This window comes from Babylonia areolata, chromosome 6 (genome assembly GCF_041734735.1).
Source record: "Babylonia areolata isolate BAREFJ2019XMU chromosome 6, ASM4173473v1, whole genome shotgun sequence".
Classification (NCBI taxonomy): Eukaryota; Metazoa; Mollusca; class Gastropoda; order Neogastropoda; family Buccinidae; genus Babylonia; species Babylonia areolata.
Genome location: NC_134881.1, coordinates 391,981 through 414,687, shown reverse-complemented (window position 1 = coordinate 414,687; position 22,707 = coordinate 391,981). Strand labels below are relative to the sequence as shown.

General features: G+C 45.6%; 1 protein-coding gene across 1 annotated transcript in view; it reads right to left on the bottom strand.

Annotated features, from left to right (window-relative positions):
• LOC143283195 (androglobin-like) overlaps window positions 1-22,707 on the bottom strand; it is a 200,635-nt gene that overhangs the window by 62,504 nt on the left and 115,424 nt on the right. Inside the window, exons 20-24 of the mRNA XM_076589370.1 lie at window positions 15,057-15,151; window positions 13,048-13,141; window positions 10,596-10,730; window positions 8,381-8,534; window positions 2,181-2,368 (exon numbers count right to left, since the gene is read on the bottom strand). Coding sequence (XP_076445485.1) covers window positions 2,181-2,368; window positions 8,381-8,534; window positions 10,596-10,730; window positions 13,048-13,141; window positions 15,057-15,151 — 666 coding nt within the window. The remainder of the gene's footprint in view (window positions 1-2,180; window positions 2,369-8,380; window positions 8,535-10,595; window positions 10,731-13,047; window positions 13,142-15,056; window positions 15,152-22,707) is intronic.

The window sequence follows — 22,707 nt, the reverse complement described above, 5'->3', positions numbered from 1 at the left end:
AAACAAAAAAAACAAAAAACAACAACAACGACAAAAACCGCACAAAGACACGCATGCTTACAGAGCAGAGTCCCAGATACACACGAACACCGACCAAGCACATGAGAATAAGTAACCAAGTCACAGACCACTGACTGAGGAAAGTTCGTTCACTTTTCAAAAAATCCCTCTCCCTCTCTTTTATTCTCCTAATGATGATATACTGATTGCCTTAGGTCTGCACGTATGTGTACATACACATGTATTTGTATTCATATATTTCCTTTTTCTTCTTATCTTTTAAGGAGGCAGTCTTTGATTTAATTTGAAAAACAACAACAACATATCAGTGCATGTGGAGTGATGGCCTAGAGGTAACGCGTCCGCCTAGGAAGCGAGAGAATCTGAGCGTGCTGGTTCGAATCACGGCTCAGCCGCCGATACTTTCTTCCCCTCCACTAGACCTTGAGTGGTGGTCTGGGCGCTAGTCATTCGGATGAGACGATAAACCGAGGTCTCATGTGCAGCATGCACTGAGCGCACGTAAAAGAACCCACGGCAACAAAAGGGTTGTTCATGGCGAAATTCTGAAGAAAAATCCACTTCGATAGGAAAAACAAGTAAAACTGCACGCAGGAAAAAATACAAAAAAATGGGTGGCGCTGAAGTATAGCGACGCGCTCTCCCTGGGGAGTGCAGCCTGAATTTCACACAGAGAAATCTGCTGTGATAAAAAGAAGTACAAATACAAATACTTGTATTAACATTTAGCGAAAAAGAGGAAGAAGATACAGAAGAAAAAGACAACAACAACAACACCAAGAACAACAAAGTATAAACACACAAACAAAACAGTGACAGACAGGAAGAAAGAAATCCGGTAGAGAGAGATAGGCACTCAACAAAGTAGTATCAGTGACAGACAGGAAGAAAGAAATCCGGTAGAGAGAGATAGGCACTCAACAAAGTAGTATCAGTGACAGACAGGAAGAAAGAAATCCGGTAGAGAGAGATAGGCACTCGACGAAGTAGTATCAGTGGCAGACAGGAAGAAAGAAATCCGGTAGAGAGAGATAGGCACTCAACAAAGTAGTATCAGTGACAGACAGGAAGAAAGAAATCCGGTAGAGAGAGATAGGCACTCAACAAAGTAGTATCAGTGACAGACAGGAAGAAAGAAATCCGGTAGAGAGAGATAGGCACTCAACAAAGTAGTATCAGTGACAGACAGGAAGAAAGAAATTCGGTAGAGAGAGATAGGCACTCAACAAAGTAGTATCAGTGACAGACAGGAAGAAAGAAATTCGGTAGAGAGAGATAGGCACTCAACAAAGTAGTATCAGTGGCAGACAGGAAGAAAGAAATCCGGTAGAGAGAGATAGGCACTCAACAAAGTAGTATCAGTGACAGACAGGAAGAAAGAAATCCGGTAGAGAGAGATAGGCACTCAACAAAGTAGTATCAGTGACAGACAGGAAGAAAGAAATCCGGTAGAGAGAGATAGGCACTCAACAAAGTAGTATCAGTGACAGACAGGAAGAAAGAAATCCGGTAGAGAGAGATAGGCACTCGACGAAGTAGTATCAGTGACAGACAGGAAGAAAGAAATCCGGTAGAGAGAGATAGGCACTCGACGAAGTAGTATCAAACAGAAAATACAAGAGCAGTCAGATTAAAAATGATTAACGAAATAATGTCCAAAAGTTTTTAAATCATAACATTCAAAGACCCACACACAATAAGGATGAAAACTAATCAAAGCCAAGTGTGTACCAACATCTAGCGGTAGAGGACATCCCCAACTGAAGTGAATGAAAACTAATCAAAGCCAAGTGTGTACCAACATCTAGCGGTAGAGGACATCCCCAACTGAAGTGAATGAAAACTAATCAAAGCCAAGTGTGTACCAACATCTAGCGGTAGAGTACATCCCCAACTGAAGTGAAGGAAAACTAATCAAAGCCAAGTGTGTACCAACATCTAGCGGTAGAGGACATCCCCAACTGAAGTGAATGAAAACTAATCAAAGCCAAGTGTGTACCAACATCTAGCGGTAGAGTACATCCCCAACTGAAGTGAATGAAAACTAATCAAAGCCAAGTGTGTACCAACATCTAGCGGTAGAGTACATCCCCAACTGAAGTGAATGAAAACTAATCAAGATGGTTCAGAATGATCCCAAAGGTGGAAAGAAAAGTTACCTGAAGAGGATGTCTTTAGGGTTGGACACGTAGTAGTCCTGGACTTCCTTGGTGACAAAACTGCTGGTCACCTCTCCTGAGCGGGGGGTTGGCAGGACAGCGGACGAACCAATCAGACGCATTCGCCACGCACCACTGATCAGAGGCTGGTTCAGAGTGCGAGCCTCCGCGACAAAGGTGTAGCCTTTCTGTCGTCATACAAAAGTAAACACTAAAAAAAACCACCAGCCTTCAGTTTTCTGCTTTTTTTGTCCTACAACTTGGAACATTTTGTTTTCTATGGTTTGATGACGGATGATGATGATGAATAATGGGGGAGACGATGACGATGCTATGGAGGTCCGCACACTTTGACGCCCCCTTGAACCTGGAACTAGGACTGTAAGCACGGGTATGACTAGTGTTTTGTGTCCCCTAGAACACCTACCTTGTTCTGTATGAGTACTGCTCTGTGTTTCCCCACAACATCCACCTAGTTCTGCATCACCAGGTATGTGTTTCCCCCAGAACACCTACCTTGTTCTGTATGATCAGTTGTGTTTCCCCCAGAACACCCACCTAGATCTGTATGATCAGTGCTCTGTTTCCCCCAGAACACCCACCTAGTTCTGTATGATCAGTTGTGTTTCCCCCAGAACACCCACCTAGTTCTGTATGATCAGTTATGTGTTTCCCCCAGAACACCCACCTAGTTCTGTATGATCAGTGCTCTGTGTTTCCCCCAGAACACCCACCTAGTTCTGTATGATCAGTGCTGTTTCCCCCAGAACACCCACCTTGTTCTGTATGATCAGTGCTCTGTGTTTTCCCCAGAACACCCACCTAGTTCTGTATGATCAGTGCTGTTTCCCCCAGAACACCCACCTTGTTCTGTATGATCAGTGCTCTGTGTTTTCCCCAGAACATCCACCTAGTTCTGTATGATCAGTGCTCTGTTTCCCCCAGAACACCCACCTAGTTCTGTATGATCAGTTATGTGTTTCCCCCAGAACACCCACCTAGTTCTGTATGATCAGTTATGTGTTTCCCCCAGAACACCCACCTAGTTCTGTATGATCAGTTATGTGTTTCCCCCAGAACACCCACCTTGTTCTGTATGATCAGTGCTCTGTTTCCCCCAGAACACCCACCTAGTTCTGTATGATCAGTTATGTGTTTCCCCCAGAACACCCACCTTGTTCTGTATGATCAGTGCTCTGTTTCCCCCAGAACATCCACCTAGTTCTGTATGATCAGTTATGTGTTTCCCCCAGAACACCCACCTTGTTCTGTATGATCAGTTATGTGTTCCCCCCAGAACACCCACCTAGTTCTGTATGATCAGTTATGTGTTTCCCCCAGAACATCCACCTAGTTCTGTATGATCAGTTATGTGTTTCCCCCAGAACATCCACCTAGTGTGAGTGTGGTGGCGCTGTGCTCAGTGGCGACACGGTGTTTTTGCAGGCTCGTGCTTTTTAGTGTTTTGTGGAGTTTTACCTGTATTAACCTTTTTATACTTGTGCAAGATGGTGTGTGACTGTTCCAAGTGTGTTGTGGTGTGCCTGCTGTTGCTGCTCCTGTCTGTGTGGGGCTGTTTTAGCCAAACAACTGGTGTCAACCATGACTGGCTTGCCGCGCCCACCCACTACAACATCGCGGACCTACTTCGACTTCGGTCGTCTGCACTGTCCAAGATCCGACCTCGTCTCGATTTTCCAAAGGAGCTAAAGCCCCGCAGAAGAGGTCGGAAGGGTGGTGTCAGAGCCAGAAACAAGGTAAGAAAATATAAACCCTATCTACCAACTGTGATCGAGGCAATGTGTAATCACTCAGAAACAAAACAGACGAACTTTCGGCCAACATTTTATCCTGCTCCGATTTTAAAACGTGCAGTTTAATGTGTTTTACAGAAACGTGGCTAAACAGTTTTACTGCTGATGAACAAGTGTCTTTAGATGGTTTTAGTTTATTCAGGGGGGATAGGACTGAAGATGCGGGGAAGAAGGGGGGAGGTGGGGTGTGTGTTTTTATCAACAAACAATGGTGTCATCCAAACAATATCACTGTCACACATAAGGAATGCTCACCTGTGTTAGAGTTCATGACCCTTGGAATCAGGCCATACTACTTGCCACGGGAATTTTCTCACGTGCAACTGACAGTTGTGTATATTCACCCCAAAGCCAGTGCGAGTGAAGCAGAGAACGCAATTGCCAGCCACGTACACGATCTTGAGGCAAAGGCACCTGACTCTTTGAAAATTTTAACCGGGGATTTTAATCACTGCTCTCTTAAAAAGACACTTCCAAATTTTTACCAGCATGTTACTGTCCCAACCCGCGAGAACAAGACAATTGATTTGTTTTATTCTAATGTACTGGATTCTTATTCTTCTGTACAGCTACCACCCCTTGGACGTTCTGACCACAGCCTAACCTATCTGTTGCCACGATACAGACCTTTAGTTAAACGTCAGCCGCCTGTGAAAGTGTCAGTGCGTGACTGGTCAGCTGACTCCATTGACACCTTAAGAGGTAGTTTTGAGTGCACAGACTGGAATGTGTTTGTTGAGGCCACGGACAATGTATGTGAATTAGCAGATACAGTTACAAATTACATTAAGTTTTGTGAAGATTGTGTTGTTCCAGCTAGAGATGTTAAAATGTTTGCCAATAACAAACCCTGGATGTCGAAACAGATCAAAGGTACTCTAAATGCTAAGAAAAGTGTTTTTATGGGAGGGGTAAAAGAAGAGATTAGGGAAGCACAAAGACAGGTTAAGAAAGACTTGCAAGAGGGCAGAGAAAACTATAAGCGGAAAATAGAAAACAAATTACTCAGCAACAACATGAAAGGGGTGTGGGAAGGGATGAAACTAATGAGTGGATACAAAGGTAGAAAGGGGGTGGGGGGGGGGGAAGAAAGAAACGGTTTTATCATCAGAAGAAGCAAACAAACTGAATGACTTTTTTGCTCGCTTTGATTGTCACGATTTTAGCAGAGAAAGACAAGATTTAAGTGATATTTTAAATGTTAAGAAGGACGAATGCATTGTTGTGTCTGAAGAGGAAGTGCTTTCACAATTAAAACGAGTGAAACCAAACAAAGCACTGGGTCCTGATATGATCCGATCAAATACACTGAAATACTGTGCAGCTCAACTCTACCAGATTTTAACAATTATTTTTAATCAGTCTCTTAGTGAATGCAAATACCATCTATCTGGAAAACTTCCTGCATTATACCTGTACCCAAGAAAACACATGTTTCATGTATGAATGACCTCCGTCCTGTAGCACTGACATCTGCTGTGATGAAAGTTTTTGAGAGAGTGATACTTGTCTATTTGCAGGAGTCTGTCAAACCATTTTAGATCCCTTGCAATTTGCATACAGGAGGAACAGATGTACGGATGATGCAATACTGTTTGTCTTGAACAAAATCTATGAACACCTAGACAAATCAAATACCTGTGTCCGCTTGATGTTCTTTGATTTTTCTAGTGCTTTTAATACAATTCAACCTCACCTCTTAGCAAAAAAGCTGATGCACATGGGACTCGCTTTTCCGACGATTTTATGGGTTTTAGACTATCTTACTAAAAGGCCTCAGTTTGTAAAATTAAATGATTTTATGTCTACTGTCTCTTTCATAAACACAGGTGCACCACAAGGCACAGTCCTCTCGCCTTTTCTTTTTACCTTGTATATGGCTGAATGCAGAGGTCTGACCAATTCGTGTCCCCTCGTTAAGTTTGCAGATGACTCCGCACTGACAGGACTTATTACTGATGACGATGACGCTGACTACAGAAGAGAAATTGACAGGTTTGTGAACTGGTGTGAAGAAAATTTCCTTGAGCTGAATGTTGGCAAAACCAAAGAGCTTGTAATCGACTTCAGAAAAAAGAAATCAGCTTTAAGTAAAATCATCACAAAAAATGAAGTGGTCGAACAAGTAGACTCATACAAATATCTTGGTGTGATAATCGACAATAATCTGTCTTGGAATGAAAACTCAGCTGCACTCATTAAAAAGAGCAACAGTGGCATGTACTGTCTTAGAAAAATGAAATCTTTTAATGTATGCAAGCAGATGCTCCAAATGTTTTACACATCTGTTGTCTGTAGTGTTTTAACATATGGAGCCGTGTGCTGGGGGGGAAACCTGACCAAACATCACAAATGCAGGTTGGAAAAAGTCATTAGGAAAGCGGGTGGGGTGGTGGGTATAATACAAGACACCTTTAGCGACATGCACAATAGAAAACTGACTGACAGACTAATAACAATTTTGACCGACGTAAGCCACCCACTACATGATGACATTAATAGCAGAAGGTCAGACATAAGTGGTAGGTTTAGAGCTCCACTCGCAAGAACATCTCGATACATTAATTCATTTATTCCTACAGCCATTCGCGCACACAATCAAAACATCCAATACACTAAGTTTACCCTCCCACCCCCCAACCCCCCTCGCCACAGCAATACCTGAACTTCACCAGCAGACGAGTGTATGGGAGCAGACATTATGCGTGCATGTGGGACTGAGCGGGTGAGCACGGGCAAGCAAGCATTTCTGTGTGTGTGTGTGATCGGAAGTGATTTTTAAATATTTTCTTATTTTACTTGGATTTCATGTATCTTAATGTTAATGTTCTAATTTTATTGGCGTGACAATATGTTATGTGCATGCATACGTTGTTTGTCTGTGTGTGAGTGTGTGTGTGAATGAGTGTGTGTGTGTGTGTGTGTGTGTGTGTGTGTGTGTGTGTGTGTGCATTTTACTTATATATACGATTTATTCCTGTGATGTTTTTATTTATGTATTGTTGTACAATACCTTATGGTCTTAACGTGTGTGTGTGTGTGTGTGTGTGTGTGTGTGTGTGTGTGTGTGTGTGTGTGTGTGTGTGCGCGCGCATGTCATTTTTAGTAATCTTATAACCTTTTTTTGTTGGATGTTTTCATTTGTTAGTATTGTTGTGCAATACCCTATTGTCTTAACATGAGTATGTGTGTGGGGGTGGGAGTGGGGGTGGGGTGGGGTTAGTATATCGTCAGCTATTGGGAATTCTTATTTGACTAGTTTTAATCTCTTCTTATGTTGCGCATGATTTTATGCCAGTGTTTACAATGAGCCTGTGATTGCACAACTTAATTTCCATGTGGATTAATAAAGTGTTTTTGATTTGATTTGATTTGATAGTTCTGTATGATCAGTGCTCTGTTTCCCCCAGAACACCCACCTTGTTCTGTATGATCAGTTATGTGTTTCCCCCAGAACACCCACCTAGTTCTGTATGATCAGTTATGTGTTTCCCCCAGAACACCCACCTAGTTCTGTATGATCAGTGCTCTGTTTCCCCCAGAACACCCACCTAGTTCTGTATGATCAGTTATGTGTTTCCCCCAGAACACCCACCTAGTTCTGTATGATCAGTTATGTGTTTCCCCCAGAACACCCACCTAGTTCTGTATGATCAGTGCTCTGTTTCCCCCAGAACACCCACCTTGTTCTGTATGATCAGTTATGTGTTTCCCCCAGAACACCCACCTTGTTCTGTATGATCAGTTATGTGTTTCCCCCAGAACACCCACCTTGTTCTGTATGATCAGTTATGTGTTTCCCCCAGAACACCCACCTAGTTCTGTATGATCAGTTATGTGTTTCCCCCAGAACACCCACCTTGTTCTGTATGATCAGTTATGTGTTTCCCCCAGAACACCCACCTAGTTCTGTATGATCAGTGCTCTGTTTCCCCCAGAACACCCACCTAGTTCTGTATGATCAGTGCTCTGTTTCCCCCAGAACACCCACCTTGTTCTGTATGATCAGTTATGTGTTTCCCCCAGAACACCCACCTAGTTCTGTATGATCAGTTATGTGTTTCCCCCAGAACACCCACCTAGTTCTGTATGATCAGTGCTCTGTTTCCCCCAGAACATCCACCTAGTTCTGTAAGATCAGTTATGTGTTTCCCCCAGAACACCCACCTTGTTCTGTATGATCAGTTATGTGTTTCCCCCAGAACACCCACCTAGTTCTGTATGATCAGTTATGTGTTTCCCCCAGAACACCCACCTAGTTCTGTATGGTCAGTGCTGTTTCCCCCAGAACACCCACCTAGTTCTGTATGGTCAGTGCTCTGTATCCACTTGAAGACCCTATTTGTTCTATGTGACCAGTGTTCTATGTTCCCCACGGTACACAACCTTGTTCTGTTTGTAGACGTAGGGCGCCACTTTCTGGAAGATGGTGGGTAGCTGGCGTCCCGTGTCGTTGTCGATGACACGCAGCATGCAGGTGGGGATGGAAAGGTGCATCCTGGGCACCACCAGCGTCTCCTCCTTCACGTAGAACACCTCTCTGAAAACAGTCAGTGCACACTGAACGTAGAACACCTCTCTGAAAACAGTCAGTGCACACTGAACGTAGAACACCTCTCTGAAAACAGTCAGTGCACACTGAACGTAGAACACGCCTCTGAAAACAGTCAGTGCACACTGAACGTAGAACACGTCTCTGAAAACAGTCACTGCATACTGAACGTAGAACACCTCTCTGAAAACAGTCAGTGCACACTGAACGTAGAACACGTCTCTGAAAACAGTCACTGCATACTGAACGTAGAACACCTCTCTGAAAACAGTCAGTGCATACTGAACGTAGAACAACTCTCTGAAAACAGTCAGTGCACACTGAACGTAGAACACCTCTCTGAAAACAGTCAGTGCACACTGAACGTAGAACACGTCTCTGAAAACAGTCACTGCATACTGAACGTAGAACACCTCTCTGAAAACAGTCAGTGCACACTGAACGTAGAACACGCCTCTGAAAACAGTCAGTGCACACTGAACGTAGAACACCTCTCTGAAAACAGTCACTGCATACTGAACGTAGAACACCTCTCTGAAAACAGTCAGTGCACACTGAACGTAGAACACGCCTCTGAAAACAGTCAGTGCACACTGAACGTAGAACACCTCTCTGAAAACAGTCACTGCATACTGAATGTAGAACACCTCTCTGAAAACAGTCAGTGCACACTGAACGTAGAACACGCCTCTGAAAACAGTCAGTGCACACTGAACGTAGAACACCTCTCTGAAAACAGTCACTGCATACTGAATGTAGAACACCTCTCTGAAAACAGTCAGTGCACACTGAACGTAGAACACGTCTCTGAAAACAGTCAGTGCACACTGAACGTAGAACACCTCTCTGAAAACAGTCAGTGCACACTGAACGTAGAACACCTCTCTGAAAACAGTCAGTGCACACTGAACGTAGAACACCTCTCTGAAAACAGTCAGTGCACACTGAACGTAGAACACCTCTCTGAAAACAGTCACTGCATACTGAACGTAGAACACCTCTCTGAAAACAGTCAGTGCACACTGAACGTAGAACACCTCTCTGAAAACAGTCAGTGCACACTGAACGTAGAACACCTCTCTGAAAACAGTCAGTGCACACTGAACGTAGAACACGTCTCTGAAAACAGTCAGTGCACACTGAACGTAGAACACCTCTCTGAAAACAGTCAGTGCACACTGAACGTAGAACACCGCTCTGAAAACAGTCAGTGCACACTGAACGTAGAACACTTCTCTGAAAACAGTCAGTGCACACTGAACGTAGAACACCTCTCTGAAAACAGTCACTGCATACTGAACGTAGAACACCTCTCTGAAAACAGTCAGTGCACACTGAACGTAGAACACCTCTCTGAAAACAGTCAGTGCACACTGAACGTAGAACACGTCTCTGAAACGGTCACTGCATACGCACAAGAGTCCAGTGGTTAAAGCGTTGGACTTTGAATCTTAAGGTCCTGTGTTCGGATACCGGTGGCGGTGCCTGATGCTTGGGTTAAGGGTGGATATTCTTCTCATTTCCCAAGTCCAATGCGCAGACCTGTCAGTGCCAGAACCTACTACATGAGTACAAGCGTGCAGAAGATCAAATATGCATGTTAAAGACTGCATCGCCACAGTGCAGCGCCACTGGAAATGTTTGTGTTTTTCTATCAAAGTGTAAATAATTTTGCCATGGACAACCGGTTCGCTGTCGTGGGTTCGTTTACGAAAGCTAAATGCATTATGCAGACAGGACCTCTGTTTATCGCTATGTTCAATGGATCAGACATTTGCAACACCGTTCACATAACTAGCAATGGATCAGCGTCCAGACCACCACTCAAGGTCTGCAGGAGGAGAGATTACACATCCCAGTCCACATACATCAGATTCAAACCCGTGGACACTCAATTCCAAGTCGGGCGCATTACCAGCGGACCACCGCTCCACAGACGGCAGAGAGTAGGAACACTACATTACCAAAAATTTCCACCAGACAACTGACAGCTTCTGAGTTTGCACAGAAAAAGATGTACAGACATGGTCAACAGTAAGGAAGACTGACCTGAAGACGACGAACCAGGTGTTTGGCGGCTGCTCGGGGTAGACACCTTTGTAGTCCGCGTAGAACACTCTGTTCCACTCGTCGTCGTAGAAGTGGAAGTACTGAATGATGTCAGGACACTTCTTGAACAGCTCCCTATACATAAATAGCCCAGTGGTTAAAGACTTGGACTTTCAATCTGAGGGTCCCGGGTTCCAATCCCGGTAATGTCGCCTGGTGGGCGAAGGGTGGAGATTTTTCCGATCTCCCAGGTCAGCATGTGTGGAGACCTGCTAATGCCTGAACCCCTTTCGTGTGTATACACATGCAGAAGATAAAATACGCACGTTAAAGATCCTGTAATCCATGTCTGCGTTCCGTGGGTCATGGAGACAAGAACATATCCAGCATGCACATCCCTGAAAACGGAGTGTAACTGCCTACGCGGCGGGTAAGCAAACAAAACAATACACGTAAAATGTTACACGTCTGTACGAGTGTGTGTGTGTGTGTGTGTGTGTGTGTGTGTGTGTGTGTGTGTGTGTGTGTGCATGCGTGACTGAAACCTGATTGAATGACAAAGGAAACGAATGATATTCGCCCGGCAATGGCAGCCGTCAGTCGGCTCTACTCAGGCAGGCAGCCTGCTGTGCAAATGACTGTTGTAAAGCACTTAGAGCTTGAGTCGGACCCAGAATAGGCGCTGTATAAGTGTCCATATCATCATCATTAGGTCCACAGTGTTGTGTCTGTCAGAACAGTGTCTTTCTTCCACTGTACTCTTTCCTTCTGGGGTCCAACCCTCTTGGAACACATTTTTCTTTACCATCAAACCCTCCACTTCTACAGCTTCTTTCCAGTCTTCTCTGACCCATTTATCTAAACAGTACAGATATCTTAGTCTGCACACACGCGGGCGTGCGCGCGCGCGCACATACACACACACACACGCATATAACGTGTGTGTGTGTGTGTGTGTGTGTGTGTGTGTGTGTGTGTGTGTGTGTGTGTGTGTGTGTGCAAGTGAGCTGTATGAGTGGTGTCATGATGCGTGTTTACAGTGAGAGTGTAAATTCATTATATCATCCCGTCCATTTACAATTATTTAGTTTTGTACATGTTCAGCGCCTTGAACACCATTTGAGCATAAATATCTTTTTTAACAGTACTCTGTCCCCATCCCGCTGCCAAGAAGGCCACACCTTGCAGTTCCTTCCCTGAGTCCCTCTCTTTAAATCATCTCTTTATCTTCGTTCTCCCTATGTACCCTTTTCTTTATTGCTAAATTCACACTTTTTTACACTAGCGATCTTTATTTTTCTTATCCATTGAATGTGTCTTTGACATGACACTTGTAAAGCAAAAATCCAGAGCTTGAGCATTTAAAAACTCTCATACAAACTGTTCACTCCCTTGAAGAGAAATTTGCTTTGTATCTGTTTGGATTGTTCGTCAATACAAAAGTCAGAGCTGGAGCATATAAGAGCTTCCATGTTGTTCACTACTTGGCAGAGAAACTTCATTTACTCATTGTGGTTGTTCCTCCACACAACAGATCTACAACACAAGCCAAGAAAGCTGTCCATACAAACTGTTCACTGCGTGGTAGATAAAGCTCATTTCATCACCAAGAAAGCTCTCCATACAAACTGTTCACTGCGTGGTAGATAAAGCTCATTTCATCACCAAGAAAGCTCTCCATACAAACTGTTCACTGCGTGGTAGATAAAGCTCATTTCATCACCAAGAAAGCTCTCCATACAAACTGTTCACTGCGTGGTAGATAAAGCTCATTTCATCACCAAGAAAGCTCTCCATACAAACTGTTCACTGCGTGGTAGATAAAGCTCATTTCATCACCAAGAAAGCTCTCCATACAAACTGTTCACTGCGTGGTAGATAAAGCTCATTTCATCACCAAGAAAGCTCTCCATACAAACTGTTCACTGCGTGGTAGATAAAGCTCATTTCATCACCAAGAAAGCTCTCCATACAAACTGTTCACTGCGTGGTAGATAAAGCTCATTTCATCACCAAGAAAGCTCTCCATACAAACTGTTCACTGCGTGGTAGATAAAGCTCATTTCATCACCAAGAAAGCTCTCCATACAAACTGTTCACTGCGTGGTAGATAAAGCTCATTTCATCATTTCGACGGTTGGTGAAGACAGGTGCGCATGTGTGATAGTCGTGTATGACTATGACCATCAGAACAGCAGAGGAGGCAACTGCTGTAGTCCCGACTATGTGGGCTACAATTTGATGTTAGTGGAGGGTGTCTTGCCCATGTTAGCCCAAGTTACATCCCCACCCAAGAGGGTTTTAGGACAGTCAGCGCTGGTGTGGTCCCCCGCGTCCAACTAGTGCCCACGGGTGCAACACTAAGAGAGAGAGAGGGAGAGAGAGAGACAGGGAGAGACAGGGTGAGAGAGAGAGAGAGAGAGAGAGAGGGGGGGGGGGGGGGACTGTGTACCTGAAAAGAATCAAGGCATGGTCCTCCAGGCCGGGTTCTATCACAGCCCAAGATTTCTGCAAATGTTCCTGGGCCTTCGCGTTTTCCTCCGTGCCTGCAGCCCATACCGACATAAGGCATGTCAAATCAGTGCCTGCAGCCCATACCGACATAAGGCATGTCAAATCAGTGCCTGCAGCCCATCCCGACATAAGGCATGTCAAATCAGTGCTTTCAGCCCATCCTGACATAAGGCATGTCAAATCAATGCTTACAGCCCATCCCGACATAAGGCACGTCAAATCAGTGCTTACAGCCCATCCCGACATAAGGCATGTCAAATCAGTGCTTACAGCCCATCCCGACATAAGGCATGTCAAATCAGTGCTTACAGCCCATCCCGACATAAGGCATGTCAAATCAGTGTCTGCAGCCCAACCCGACATAAGGCATGTCAAATCAGTGCCTGCAGCCTAACCCGACATAAGGCATGTCAAATCAGTGCCTGCAGCCCAACCTGACATAAGGCATGTCAAATCAGTGCCTGCAGCCCAACCTGACATAAGGCATGTCAAATCAGTGCCTGCAGCCCATACTGACATAAGGCATGTCAAATCAGTGCCTGCAGCCCAACCTGACATAAGGCATGTCAAATCAGTGCCTGCAGCCCATACTGACATAAGGCATGTCAAATCAGTGCCTGCAGCCCAACCTGACATAAGGCATGTCAAATCAGTGCTTACAGCCCATCCCGACATAAGGCATGTCAAATCAGTGCTTGCAGCCCAACCTCATATAAGGCATGTCAAATCAGTGTCTGCAGCCCAATCCGAAATATGGCATGTCAAATCAGTGCCTGCAGCCCATCCCGACACATTCATTCATTCATTCATTTTGCCCATCACTCCTGGTGGAGCATAGGCCATCGGCGACTCCTCGCCATCGCACTCTTTTCTGGGCTGTTCTGGCCATTCCAGTCCAGTTTGTCCCTTGCTGTTTCAGCTCTGCCTCGGTATCTCGCCTCCAGCTGTTGCCAGGCCGGCCTCTCTTCCTCTTTCCCTGCGGGTTCCAGGTCAGGGCTTGGCATGTGATGCTGGATACTGGCTTCCTGAGGGTGTGTCCGATCCAGCCCCACTTCCTCCGTAGTATCTGCTTGGCCACTGGTTCCTGTCCCGCTCGCTCCCACAGATCTTCGTTTCGGATCTTCTCCTGCCATCGGATCTTGTAGATGCGCCTCAGACGGGTGTTGAAGAATGTCTGAATCTTCTGCTGCATCGTCTGTGTTGTCCGCCATGTCTCGCATCCATAGAGCAGAATTGACTTCACATTGGAGTTGAAGATGCGGAGTTTGGTTTTCATACTGATTGCTCCAGATGCCCAGATGTTCTTGAGCATGATGAAAGCTGTTCTTGCCTTGCCGATTCTGGCTGTGACGTCTCGGTCCGTGCCTCCCTGTCGGTCAACACGCTTTCCAAGTAGACGAAAGACTCCACCTCCCTGATGAGCTCTCCATCGATTGTGACTGGTGTGTTGGCAGTGGTGTTGATCTTCATCAACTCGGTCTTCTTCTTGTTGATCTTGAGCCCTGTCCTGGCTGACGTGGTCTCCAGGCGAGTGGTCTTGTCCTGCATCTGGCTGTGGTTGTGTGACAGGAGCGCCAGGTCGTCAGCGAAGACGAGATCGTCCAGCTGTGTCCAGAGTGTCCACTGTATACCGTTGTTCCTGCCTGTTGCATGTCAAATCAGTGCCTGCAGCCCATCCCGACATAAGGCATGTCAAATCAGTGCTTACAGCCCATCCCGACATAAGGCATGTCAAATCAGTGCCTGTAGCCCATCCCGACATAAGGCATGTCAAATCAGTGCCTGTAGCCCATACCGACATAAGGCATGTCAAATCAGTGCCTGTAGCCCATCCCGCACACACACACACACACACACACACACGCGCGCGTGCGCGCGCGCACACACACGTGTAAACACACGCACACGCACGCGCGCAAACACACACACACCCATACACACACAGACCTGGTGTTCCTGCTCGCTCCACTTTGCGTACCCAGAAGCCTCTCCATGTTTTCTGAATGACGACAGCGGCCCCCTGCTCCTCAGGGGTGGGGTCTCTGTGAACCCAGACAAGGACCAACACTCACGTCTTGCTTTATACCACCACCCCATCATCCTATGAACCCAGACATCCTATGAACCCAGACAAGGACCAACACTCACGTCGTGCTTTATACCACCACCCCATCATCCTACGAACCTAGACAAGAACCAACACTTTATACCACCACCCCATCATCCTATGAACCCAGAAAACCACCCCATCATCCTATGAACCCAGACAAGAACCAACACTTTATACCACCACCCCATCATCCTATGAACCCAGAAAACCACCCCATCATCCCATGAACCCAGACAAGGACCAACACTTTATACCACCACCCCATCATCCTATGAACCCAGACAAGGACCAACACTTTATACCACCACCCCATCATCCTATGAACCCAGACAAGGACCAACACTTTATACCACCACCCCATCATCCTATGAACCCAGACAAGGACCAGCACTTTATACCACCACCCCATCATCCTATGAACCCAGACAAGGACCAGCACTTTATACCACCACCCCATCATCCTATGAACCCAGACAAGGACCAACACTGCACGTCTTGCTTAATCCACCACCCCACCATCCTATAATAATAATAATAATGGTACTTATATTGCGCTAAATCTTGTGCATAGACAAATCTAAGCGCTTTCGCACCAGTCATTCTCACGCACGCATAACTCTAAAACTGGAGAAACTGAAGACAAGGAAGAGGCAGGGAAGGGAGGCTATTTTGGGAAGAGGTGGGTTTTAAGGCCAGACTTGAAAGAGCTGAGTGTGGAGACTTGACGGATCGAAAGAGGAAGTTCATTCCAATTGCAAGGTCCAGAGACAGAGAAAGAACGGCGACCATCAGTTGATAGTTTGAATCTGGGTATGCGTAAATGGAGTGGATCCGAAGCTAGGATTCCTAGAGATAGGAAGGGGGTGATTTGTGAAGACATTCGCAGCATGGAGTGCTGATCTTGTACTTTATTCGGTGTGAGACAGGGAGCCAGTGGAGATGTTGCAAAAGAGGAGTGATGTGCTCAGATCTTTTCTTTCTGAGGATGAGTCGGGCAGCAGAGTTTTGTATGCGCTGAAGGGACTGAATGGATGAAGCAGGCAAACCAGACAATAGAGAGTTACAGTAGTCGAGGCGAGAGAGAATGAGAGAAACGACAAGTCTAGATGTTGCGTCAATGGACAGATATTTCCGGATGGAACTGATGCGCCGCAGTTGACAGTAGCAGGATTGACATGTCTGATTGATAAAGTTTTGCATGGACAGTGTGTTGTCAAGGACAAAGCCGAGGTTCCTGACTAAACTGGAAAGAGGGATGGATGTACTGCCAAGTTTGATTGTGTCAGTTGTAATGGAAGAGAGTTTTTGTTTAGTCATCCAAGTTTGAATATCCAGGAAGCAGTTAGATGTTTCTTGCAAGAGCGACGACAATTTTTCAGGTGTATCACTCTTCTGGAGTTGAGGGTCATCAGCATAAGAATGATGACTGACATTATGGCGGTTGATAATTTCAGCGAGAGGAGCAGTGTACAGTGTGAAGAGCACTGGGCCTAAAACAAATCCCTGTGGGACTCCATGTTCAATATTAACGGGTTCAGACTGGAAATTATCAACAATGACAGACTGGAATCGATCAGTGAGATAAGATTTGAACCAGTTTAGAACAGTGCCGTTGATACCAAATGTTAAATGAAGACGGGAAAGAAGGATTGAATGGTCTATCGTGTCAAAGGTGGCTGACAAGTCGAGAAGAGTGAGAAGGGAGATCTGTCCTGAGTCGGACGCTAGCAGTAGGTTATTCAGGATGTGGAGGAGAGTGGTTTCGGTGCTGAACCCAGACAAGGACCAACACTGCTCGTCTTGCATTATACCACCACCCCATCATCCTATGAACCCAGACAAGGACCAACACTGCTCGTCTTGCATTATACCACCACCTCATCATCCTATGAACCCAGACAAGGACCAACACTGCTCGTCTTGCATTATACCACCACCTCATCATCCTATGAACCCAGACAAGGACCAACACTGCTCGTCTTGCATTATACCACCACCCCATCATCCTATGAACCCAGACAAGGACCAACACTGCTCGTCTTGCATTATACCACCACCTCATCATCCTATGAACCCAGACAAGGACCAACACTGCTCGTCTTGCATTATACCACCACCCCATCATCCTATGAACCCAGACAAGGACCAACACTGCTCGTCTTGCATTATACCACCACCCCATCATCCTATGCAACGGACATAACAGCCGAGAAGATAACAGCAATGGACTTGCTATCTGAGGGTCCTGGGTCCGATCTCGATATCGGCACATGATAGGTTACATGTGGAGGTGTCTTTTTTCAATCTCCAAGGTCAGCGCAAGTGCAGACCTGTTAGTGCTTTGCTTTAAATCCCTTCAAATGCACAAGGTAAAATACTCACATTAAAGATCCTGTAACTCATGTCAGTGTTCTGTGGGTTGTGGAAACACGAATATACCCAGAGTGCACAACCCCGAAATCAAAAACCCTGGTTGCCTATATGGCAGGTCAAAAACGGCCATACAGGTAAAAATGCCCACTCTTAGACAGAATGAACGTGGGGTTTGTTGACCACGAACACACAGCACAAGATTCAGCGCTATATGAATACCATTATTATTTATTATTATAAAATGTATGCAGCAGCAGCAATATGACCAGAAAAAGACCTTCATTACTTTGTTATCCTTCCATAAAAAGTATGCAGCCGCAGTTATATCTGTCCACTGACGCAACCTCTAAACTTGTCGTTTCTCTCATTCTCTCTCGCCTTGACTACTGTAACTCTCTATTGTCTGGTTTGCCTGCTTCATCCATTCAGTCCCTTCAGCGCATACAAAACTTTGCTGCCCGACTCGTCTTCAGAAAGAAAAGATCTGAGCACATCACTCCTCTTTAGCAACATCTCCACTGGCTCCCTGTCTCACACCGAATAAAGTACAAGATCAGCACTCTATGTTATAGATGCATTCACAAAACTGCCCCTTCCTATCTCTGCGGCTGCCTTCACCTCTACACTCCATCTCGCTCACTACGATCGGCTTCGGATCCACTCTGTTTGCGCATACCCAGATTCAAACACTCGACTGTTGGCCGCCGTTCTTTCTCTGTCTCTGGACCTTGCGATTGGAATGAACTTCCTCTTTTGCTTCGTCAAGTCTCCACACTCAGCTCTTTCAACTCTGGCCTTAAAACCCACCTCTTCCCAAAATAGCCTCCCTTGCCTGCCCTTCCTCGTCTTTAGTTTCTACAGTTTTAGAGTTATGCATGCGTGTGAATGACTGATGTGAAAGCGCTTTGATTTGTCTCAGCACAAGATTCAGCACTATATAAATACCATTATTATTTATTATTATAAAAAGTATGCAGCAGCAGCAATATGACCAGAAAAAGACCTTCATTACTTTGATATCTTCCATAAAAAGTATGCAGCAGCAGCAATATGACCAGAAAAACACTTTCATTACTTTGATATCTTTCCATAAAAAGTATGCAGCAGCAGTGATATGACCAGAAAAAGACCTTAATTACTTTATCTTTCCATAAAAAGTCTGCAGCAGCAGTGATATGACCAGAAAAAGACCTTTATTACTTTATTTTTCCATAAAAGGTATGCAGCAGCAGCAGCAGCAGCAATGTGACCAGAAAAACACCTTCATTACTTTGATATCTTTCCATAAAAAGTCTGCAGCAGCAGTGATATGACCAGAAAAAGACCTTTATTACTTTATTTTTCCATAAAAGGTATGCAGCAGCAGCAGCAGCAGCAATATGACCAGAAAAAAACTTTATTACTTTGTTATCTTTCCATAAAAAGTCATAGCAGGATTGACGATTTCTTGTCGTTTTGTTTCTGATGTCCTGAAAGAAATGGAACTCTTCTTGATACAATGGGCACGCTATGCGACATGTAGCTCAAGATGCTGTCGATCTTTCAGTCACACATCAGACACTGGCATCACTGAGGTGGGATTTAAACCTCCCCCCTCCCCCCGCTCCACCCCCTCCCACCCCCTACCCCGACTGAAACTGTCCATTATGTTCCTGTCATCCACCGTCACCACCTTCTGATTCCATTCCGGCGTTACGATCAATGAAGGAATAAAGAGATTACACAATTCCATCAAATTTCTCTTTATAAAGTAGGTACTCACATGTATTTTGAAATCCACGCGCTTTCTGTTTTTTCTGGCTCACCTGCAGTATTAGTATCACTGTATTTGACACATGTATAAATATAATAAGCATTATACTAATACACAGTACTTTTATAGCGCACACTCCCCATATGATGGTCTCCAATGGGCTCTAAGTGCCTAACATGAAACAAAACATACACAATAGTGCATAATAACATACGGCAACATGACAAAGAGTTAACGCACACACACACACACACACACACACACACACACACACACACAAACACACACACTCACACACGCTTGCTGTGCATGCTACCCCCCGCCCTTAAACCCTCCAATTGTTTTAGGTACAAAATGACAAAGATAAGCACCAATGAAGGATATCTAAACTCAAACCCCCACTTCTATCCTACAATTTCCCCTTCCCCCAATACCCCACATACACACACCTAGCGCAAATGGGTGTGTTTAAACGTTGAAAATGAACCAAAGACAAATGGGTGTGTTTAAACGTTGAAAATGAACCAAAGACAAGAGAATGTAAATGACCTCTCTGGAAAGAAAGCAGCAGACCACTTCATAAACATGTATGAAAACTTCAGCAATCTGGAAGTCCCTCCTGAACATAGAGCTGCAGTGCACAGGGCCCAAGGTGAACTTCATGAGAAAGAGCCCCAAGAGGAAGTCATGACCTCAGCTTTCACAGAGAAAGAGCCGAAGGAAGCATTGCAGAGCCTCAACCTGAAGAAGTCACCTGGACCAGACGGAATCACAAATGAAACGATTCTACATCTTGGGATGAAGAGCAAGGCAGCCGTTCTAACAATCTTCAACTCCAGCTGGAAGACAGGATCAGTCCCACAGTGTTGGAGGGAAGCAGACATGATCCCCATTCACAAAAAGGGAAAGGATAAGTCGAAGGCTGACAGCTACAGACCCATCAGCCTTACAAGCTGCTTAGGAAAGCTGATGGAGAAACTTGTCAACACTAGGCTTGTCTGGCACCTTGAGGAGTATCAGCTGCTGAGCCCTGAACAGGCAGGCTTCCGCCAACACAGATCAACAGAAGACCAGATCATATGCATCACTCAAATCATTGAGGACGCATTGCAAGAAAAAAAGAACACACTTGCTGTCTGGATTGACATGGAGAAGGCGTTCGACAAAGTCTCAAACTACGGCGATGTGGTGTGTCTGGGAGGATGTACACCTGGATCAGCCAGTACCTACACAACCGCCAAGCCCGAGTCAAGATTCAGGGCCAGAAGAGCAAGAAGAAGGTGCTGAGACAGGGAGTACCACAAGGAGGAGTCCTTTCGCCAACGCTGTTCCTCATCTTCATAGATGACATCGTCAGAGAACTGCCATGAGGGGTCAAAGGAGCGATCTACGCAGATGACCTGGTACTCTGGTGCTCTGAAGAGTACATCACTACAGCACAGGTACGCCTCCAGACTGCACTCAACAAGATCAACATCTGGACCAAGGCATGGCCTGTCTCTGTCAAATCAAGCAAAACAACCTACACAGTCTTCAGCCTGTCCAGCAAGAAGCAAGAGGCGAAGTTAACACTGAACAACAAAAGGCTTGCAGAGGAACCCACACCTGCCTACCTGGGAGTGAACTTTGACCGCAGGCTCACTTGGAAACAGCAGATTACCAGATGCTGTAGCAGGGCCAAGCTGAGACTGGCGATCATGAAGAAAACTTACAGGACGGACTGGGGGGCTGATGAACGTATCCTAAAGAGACTCTATACGGGGAGAGTCCGACCTGTAGTTGAGTACGGGACATCAGCATGGGCATCAGCTGCAAAGTCTAACCTCGACCATCTCAACAAGATACAAAACCAAGCTCAGCGTGTCATAACTGGCACCATGAGATCCACCCCAATCCTGAAGATGGAGGAGACACTGGGCTACAGTCATTAGAGGACAGAAGGGACACAAAGATCTTCAGCCTGGCAGCAAAATTCAAACGCCTTGAAAAACATCCAATGAACAACAGAATGAACAGACCCACCAAGAGCCGGCTGAAAAGAGGCAGCTTCATCCACCAGTCAAGACGCCTTGAAAGACAAACCTCAGTCTTGATGGAACACGAAGCAAAGCCTATCCCGCAAATGTCACCCACCCATCTTGGAAGAGGCGGGTGTTCCCAACAGTCGTCACCAGCATTCCCGGAGTGGAGAAGAGAGGAACACAGTCAGACACCCAAAGGAAGGCCCTGGCCATGGAGTACATCTGCAACCAGTACCCCCAGGAAAACTGGACCCATGTCTTTACTGATGGCATCCGAGGGATGGTGGAGCTGGAATCTTCTTCTGATACAAAGACGGAGATGAAGAAATTGCAATCCCAACAGGAAAATACTCCACCAACTTCCGAGCTGAGCGAGAAGCCCTCTGTGAGGCAGCCACAACAGTCTCGCAGAACTCCACAAGAACAGGGCAGGTGGTGGTGTTCTCAGACGCTCTCTCCGTGCTCCAAGCCCTCAAGAACTCCTGCTGCAAAGAACAGAACCATCTCACTTCAGCCCTTGTTGCCCTGAGTGCCAGAGTGGTGAAAGTGGTGATACAATGGGTACCAGCACACTGTGGCATCAGAGGCAACGAAAAAGCGGACATTCTGGCAAAAGACGGTGCACAGAAGGAGCAGGCCAACAAACTGGTGTCATACGATGAAATCAAGACAATCATCAAGGCACAGCAAGGAATAAAGTGGCGCCTCCAGCACCCCAAATATAACCCAGAAGACAGATACCATTTGCTGGAACGACGGGAACAGGTCAAGATCTTCCGCCTGAGGACTGGACACGACCGCCTGCTCCACCACATGCACACAAAATTTGGCATTGGACAGAGTGGAGAGTGCCCTTGTGGTGAGGGACCAATGACAATTGACCACATTCTTCAAGACTGTACAACGCATGCAGCATCCAGGAGGAAGTACTGGCCAACACCGACAGCAGTGGAAGCCAAGCTGTACGGCACCTTGGAGGAGCTGCGATGGACGGCAGCCTTCATCGAGGACACCGGGCTGCTCATCTAACGGGAGGCGAACGAGGAAGAAGAAGAACCAAAGACAAATGGGTGTGTTTAAACGTTGAAAATTAACCAAAGACAGATTTGTGATGCTTCCCCTCCTTTAGAGAAAACGGAGACATCAGTACTATTGTTTTATAATCCACTCATATACATAATATTCAACATAGCAACAGGTATTGTCACAAATCATACAAATATAAAAGTCACACTCTGAATGCAATAGCATGAACATGTCTTGTTCTTGTCGAACATTCTAAGCATATAGAAATATAATACAGACAGCATGTAGAGTCAAGACAGGCCACAAGGACACATA